General features: G+C 38.1%; 1 protein-coding gene across 1 annotated transcript; it reads right to left on the bottom strand.

Moving 5' to 3' along the window:
* Positions 1–5,775: 5,775 nt before the first annotated feature.
* LOC131698965 (transcription factor HES-3-like) lies at positions 5,776–7,244 on the bottom strand. The gene is made up of 4 exons (XM_058994101.1): positions 7,154–7,244; positions 6,930–7,025; positions 6,577–6,658; positions 5,776–6,373 (listed from the first exon to the last, which is right to left on the bottom strand). The coding sequence occupies exons 1-4, from the start codon at positions 7,193–7,195 to the stop codon at positions 5,889–5,891; spliced, it is 705 nt and encodes a 234-aa protein (XP_058850084.1). The 5' UTR covers positions 7,196–7,244; the 3' UTR covers positions 5,776–5,888.

Here is a 7,244-nt window from a genome sequence, read left to right on the forward strand (position 1 = left end):
CACCAGGCTTTTTTTTTTTTTTTTTTTGGTCTTCTTAATTTAGATTTTTTTCCATAAAGGTCACAACCCTGCAGCACCACTGTCAATAAGGTGCATGACTACAGTCAGCACAGCACTCATTATTTGATCTGAAGACACTGGTCTGTGTTGTTTGCCACGTCCATTTCCTTCAGGGAAGTTGAGGGTGGAAATGTCCAGTTTTGAATACAGAAGCACCTGCCAACTGAGCACAGCCTAGCTGCCTTCTATCAAAGTCTGTCCGATCTGCAGGTTTGATATATTACAGAATGCATTTGAAATCCCTCTCAGGCTTAACCCTTTCAGTGCTGGTGGCACCTCAAGATCCCGCTTTACCTTACCGGGTTCAAAGAATACAATGGCCTGAGAGAATGAAAGAAACGGTGAGAAGTGAGCAAGGTTTCTGTGCTGTAGTGATAAAAGGGCAGTAAGAACAAACAATCTTAGATCAACTATACTGTTAAACAAGTGAGTGCAACCATGTTGTTATACAACTTAATTTCGCATTCTTTCACCTCGACAAACAATATTTCAGAACTGAATGGGTTAAAAGCAGCGTCACACCTGGTTTCACGCGTTTTAAAATCGTACTTGGATCTCTACTGCCCTCTAGTGCATTGCAACTAAATCACAGCATAAGATCCTCTATGGTTCTATATTACAGTTACAGTACACACACATTTCAGAAATATTATCATTTTGCAATTCTGTTTCCCTACAGTGTATCTTGCAAATAAAGTGCACAGAAGAGGACAAAAAACTGTAAATTAAATTTACTTTCAAACAACAATTATATACATCTTAGCATAAAGTGTAGGATTGTGTGGTTTCATTGCTTATGCCCGTAATAACGCAGATTACTAAACATGAATTTAATAGATATTACAATTGTACAATCGGTGTACGATTTCTGAAATAAATAAATAAATAAATAAATAAATACAATCTCATGAATTAAAGAACAGCCACTCTTGCAAAACAGTGAAAACAAGCCGCTGTCCAAGCAGATCGATCATTTTCTTGAGGTTGTGTTTTGTGCACACAAAAAAACAGGGGTTTCAAAGATCGACTGTATTGTTGCACAGCTTAATTTTCGCTTGATGAGTTCAATGTACTAAACTGGATCTAATTAAGGCGAGCCAAGCGAGGCAATTAAACGTGGAATGCCCGCACAGTGTAATTGGACAGCAAATTGCTCCGATCGGCTCTCATAATGCTTCAATTAATGTGATCCTTTGCCCGATGTGTAATGTCATTGTTTGAATTACAAATCCCACAGGGTCAAAGTTGGTGGATACTGTAAAACCGTCACGGAAGAACGCACTCGAATAATATCAATAAAATCTCATTTTCGAGCTCATGGCTGGATAATTACAAAAAGAAACCCACGCGCGCTATGTTACATACCCGGCTTTACATTCATCTTTCCACAAATCGTTGTTTTAATAATATATAATAAAATGTATTTCAAACGCTGTTTCGCGAATGATTATTTGGAAACAATTCCATGAAACTCCTTAAGAGTCAGGCTTTGGTGTATTGTTTCCCCACCTGACAATAAAGAGGTTCGCTTTGTTTTGTGCTATTCACAAGCGGCTTGCCTCAAAGAACAATGACGTCCAAACCTGAGGAAAATAAGTTCCTTTTCAGTTAATCTTTTGCCTTGGTTCATCCATTTGACCCGTTACGTTAAACCTTAAAGGTTTGTCTTGATTCGTGTCGAAAGCTTTGCATGCAGTTGTTTTGCAAGACCAGCCTACAGAACTTTGGGAAAACAAAGACTTCTATGCAACTGGCCCGTGACAGATATTATTCTAACTCCTTAAAATTCTAAAAGTAACAAAACTGTCAATTGCATCGCAATCTTTGTAGCCTCAATAATAGGGGAGATTAAAAACAGTGGCAGGTCTGAGTTTAATACTGCTACTAATACCACTACTGCTGCGGATAACAATAATCATACTTTATTTAACAGGGGAGCCTTGATGGATGCATAATGAATGTGTCAGGGTTTATTAAGGTGAAAACTAATACAACAGGTATACGGAATGCGTGTACTATGAAAGCATCAAGAATCTGGAGAATAGGAAATTAAATTTAGTATCTCTGCTATATTCTCTTATAAGGATACCGATAGTTCTTTTCATTTGGCGCTTTTAGTTTTGCGCCTTATTCTGTAAATCCACACTGTTTACAGGAATGAATACATTAGCCTGCTAAACTCGTTAATCATTAATCAGACATTGGTTTTTGATAAAACGCTTCACCGGTAGAATGATCGATGCATTTTGTCTGCTCCCTCTTTGTGTTCTTGCTATTGTTGATGCGTGCGCATCTTTGGATACAATCCAATCAATAACACGGATTGGCGAGGGTCTAGAATGGTGATGACCCTCGAAACTCCACGCCCATGCACGGGGGAGAAAAATACGACGTCGCCTTTGTTAGCGAAGTACGTACACGCAGGCGTTTAATTAAAGTGAAATACATCCTAACAGTGCAGAGGCGGTACATTATGTCCTCTGTTATGTACAGTAATACAAACGTAAATATCCAACATGAATATAGAAGAGGTAAGTAGTCTAGTGAATCTTTTGTAGAGGCTACCTAGCACTTGTTTCGAGGTTACCTGTAGCCTATATACAGTATTTGCTACACCCCTCCAACTGTTGAGACACCTATGCGAATAACCAAACTGTTTCCATGTCTGTCGTCTTGATGCTTGTGCTGTGCATTACTCCCCCCCCCCCCCCCTTTGTTGTATGAATGATGTTCACTAGACAAAACGGCCTTAGTACGGGCATTGTTAAACTAAGGCAGGGTCTATTGTCCTGACCGCTTTCAAACAGGGTTGCAATGGACAGCGGACTCTTTGCAATGTCATAAATACACTTCTGGCTTTTAAGACCGCTCCGCTGGACACAGTATTATGCAAATGCTATCTTCTCTTCCCTTTCTCAAGCATATAGGGCTCCGGTGCACGCCTTTTGTGTTCTAAACTAAACTGGGTTCCTCAAACAACACTGGGAAGAGTTCATAGAAATTCTTTTAAGTTAAGTTACTTCAGTGAGTCTGTCGCGTGCCCACGCGCTTTCCAGTGCAATGGCCTAATACGGCAAAGCAATGTGATTATTATTATTATTATTATTTTATTTTTTCATTTATCGATCATAGATAGATCCCCTCCAGTATCCGAGTATGTTTGCATTGTGCGTCGCTTGCATCTGTTGTACTGTGTATTCTGTTGTTGGCACTAAACTGTGTGAAAGAGAATTGAATGCATTGGCTGGAAGGCGTTTCTGCAATTTGCCTCGCTGCGAGGTGCCATCCTTTCTTAAAACCCGTTGCATGAGAAGATTCTGTTTAACGCTGGGGCCAGGAAACCCCACAGACTCCCAACCCCCGCTACCCAGTTTACAATACATTAATAAACGTGAGCGTCTGACTTTATTCAAAGAATAACCAGATATAGACTGCACGCTTTCCAAGGCCGGCGTGGCGCACCTGTTTAATTGTCAAATTATTGAAGTAGGCCACATATGTAGGCTACGCAATGCAATCACAAGTTAATGTCTGTTAATATAAACTCTTTCACGGATTTAAGAGCATTGGAATATTAACTTGATACAAACAATCATTATCCTTGGATATTAAATGTTTATTATATTCACTTGGAAAAACCAGTCATTCTTAATATGAGAAAGGAGCTTAATTCATATTAGTTAGGGGAGTATATACGGTGCACTGTAAAAATATTGACTTAATAAAACTGTATTTGTAGATTCATTCGAGTGTATATTTCCGTATTATTAAAGGTTCATCATTTTTTGCAGTAATATTGAACAACTTTACTGTAATTTAACAGAAATGAAAAAATATATATTAAAGTAAGTTTACCGTAAAAATACGTTTTTTGACAGTGTTAGTTTATAATCAAACTGGGAGAGTTTCAGTAACTATAATAGTGAACAGGCGTTCTCAGCTGTCTTTGAATTGAAGGCTTCAGTCTGCTATACTCAACCTGCCTCTAAAAATGTACCATAAAATTACTATGACATTGGTATCTGAGGCGCCCAGTGTGTGGTAGCTGGCCGCTTCTGCTCGTGCTAGGTGGTAGCATTCAGCCCATTCTTCCGTGGTTTTACGCATTAGCCCCAAACAGCACCGCGCCAATGAACTCCATGTCAAACAGAATATCAATTTTCTGCTGCTAATTATTTACACGCTCGCCCGCCAGCAGAACATTCTCCAAAAGGTGGAAAAAAAATATTAGCATTTGTAACAGACTAAACACAGAGCAACATGTGCACGGTTCAGCAATGGTGGCCAGAACATCTTTACAAGACTGGAAATGATCGCACGTGTATAACAGTGGAGCATTGCTAACTTAGAAATGCATCTTTTCTACAGGATCTTCTGCTTTTCATTTACACAATCATCATGTGTACGTATGCTTACTGTCTATATTTCGCATCATTATCGAACACTATCAATAGATGTGTGCCATTCTGTATTGTGTACATTCTACCGGACTATGAAAAGTATACCTTTAGATTATTATCATGTATTTGTTTTTGCGTGCAGTTTTTTAGTATTGCTATTTTTCTTTTCATGTTTTACGTGTTTTTTTGGGGGGTGAGATAATAGAATGCTGCTCGAAGCTGTCTTTTGAAATGCCTTCATATTTGCATATAGACTGGCATGCTTGGTGCAAGGTGTTCATTCGGTCACATGTAATTGCTATTAGAAACATCAGGCCTTCTTTAATTGCCCAAGCAGTGAGAAAGTGAACGCGAAAGGTCCCAGTGCTGTAGAGTCTGTAGACAGATCGGGCTTTCCAGTCTGTTTTTGTTTGATGCGACAAAGACCGGATTAATTTATTAACCAGCTGGGGGTCCTTTTGCTTTCCTTGAGTGCCCCACTTTTTAAACGATTTTAAATGCGTAAAGAGACACCCACCAACCCACACACACATACAAAAACATTTAATTAAAGGGAGCTGACTAACCTGGCGGGAACGAGTTGGCTAAAAGAAAGGTGATTATTTTAAAAGCGTCAATATAGTTAAGCCCTCCGTCATTGTATTGGGTGGTCTTCACAGATGCTGAATAGAATAAAAAAAAACTGATCATCTTCTGAGAGTTTTATAAATATAACACACCATCGTTTATGTTACATTTGATATTAACATTTTACACGATAAATGAGGACTTGTTTTATACAGAATGTGTTGTCATTTATCTAATTTATTTAAGCACCTTGTCATTCAGTGTATTATTATTATTAGAACATAAGAACATAAGAAAGTTTACAAACGAGAGGAGGCCATTCAGCCCATCTTGCTCGTTTGGTTGTTAGTAGCTTATTGATCCCAGAATCTCATCAAACAGCTTCTTGAAGGATCCCAGGGTTTCAGCTTCAACAACATTACTGGGGAGGTATGGAAATAAATATTATTATTTATTTCCATACCTATAAAGAGGAGTGCAATACATACTAAAAGTGAAAGTGCTATAGTAGCAATGAGACATTTAATGGTGTAATGTAATTAATATCATTCGTGTGAGTGTGTGTGTGTGTGTGTGTGTGTGTGTGTGTCTATATATATATATATATATATATATATATATATATATATATATATATATATATATATTCACTTTGTTGGTTTAAGGAAAGACTGATAGAGCCACAATTACTGTATTTTTTATTATTAAATTATTTTTTTAATAAAAATACAAAACAATACGTGTGAGATATCATACAAAATATACAACAATATTCAATGCAAAAATCGCCACCTTTAAACATTAGTTACACGAGGCACGCTACAGATAATGATCATACAAGAAATATACTGAGTATACATTTCACCAGGGTCGCCAAAAATTCAAAGGGGCAGAGCAAACATTATACGTGGCATTATTTTGCTTAGACTGTCCTGAAACGCGAGGAAAGTTCCCGGCCTGTTCCCTTTGCTTGGGATTCTGTGCTACGAATATGGTTTCGTTTGATACACTTGTACTGGAGATAGCTTTGTCGGAGGTACAGGGCAATTCGACAGTGTGAGGTTTGCAAAACGTAGCGAATGGGTTTGCAGCTGGCTTGGAGTGTTGTTGCTGCAGGAAGTTCGACGCTGAGCGTGGTGCGGTGACGTGCTGCGCGGCGCCGCTGTCCAAGGTGCTGAAGCTGCGAGGGATTCCGCAAGCGTCCGGGACGTTGTTTGTCAGGTGGTTCAGTAATCGGACGCTCCCGCTGGAATTGTCTGACGTCAAAAGGTACTTGCTTACGCCATTCAAGCAATTTCTGAACCCGGCCTGGTACTCGGTACATTTCCCATTGTTCCCCGTGGAACCTGCACAAATACACAAGGCAATATAAAGGTTTCGTTCTTTTCTGATATCCCAGTTATTCTAGAACATTAGAATGGTAAAATACATTTGATTGTACAGCTACACATTTAATTCAATAAGGTTGGGTTTTTTGTGGTATTTTGCTGTTAAATTATTTATTGTATTTTGGGAAAACGTGCCATTCTTTTTGCACTTGTAAATTGACCTTGTTGGGAGTTCTGGAGATCCCTTAGGTGTTTCACTGTTAATTCCAGAATATCAGCTTTCTCGAGTTTACGTTTTCGGATCTGTAAAAACATAATTATAAAGAAAAGGGAAGGGGTTATCATGAACATTAAATAAAGTATATAATATTGATAATTTCCATGTTAGTTTGGATATACAGTTTTTATCCTTATTGGATTGTAAATCTGGATAAATATGAATACATATGTACCATCAACTGCATGGGTTTGTCATAAAAAATGGGTTTATTGCATGGAGGCTCGGGTGTTGATAGTGGGTCTCTTATTTATCGAACAGAGAATATATGAGCTCATTTATGCAATATCAACTTACATTATTAGTATAAGAGCTTTCCAGGAGGTGTTTCAGTTGCTGTAGACATTCGTTAATTCTGTCTCGTCTTTTCTTTTCCATTATTGGTTTGGAAACCTGAAAAGGAAAACAAACAATTTCAGTATGAGTTTGATCATTTTATTTATTTGTGTATTTATTTTTTTGCAGGTAAACCTTTTACCCCTCAAAAAAAAACCAGTTATAAACTCATTAAACATACAAACCTTTTTACCATTTAACGTCTGTTTTTTTTCTGCTGCTCCCATATTGCAGTTTGGGTTTAAATCCACTATTCTCAGAGAAGCGCGTGTCGTA

Source organism: Acipenser ruthenus, chromosome 20, assembly GCF_902713425.1.
Source record: "Acipenser ruthenus chromosome 20, fAciRut3.2 maternal haplotype, whole genome shotgun sequence".
Classification (NCBI taxonomy): Eukaryota; Metazoa; Chordata; class Actinopteri; order Acipenseriformes; family Acipenseridae; genus Acipenser; species Acipenser ruthenus.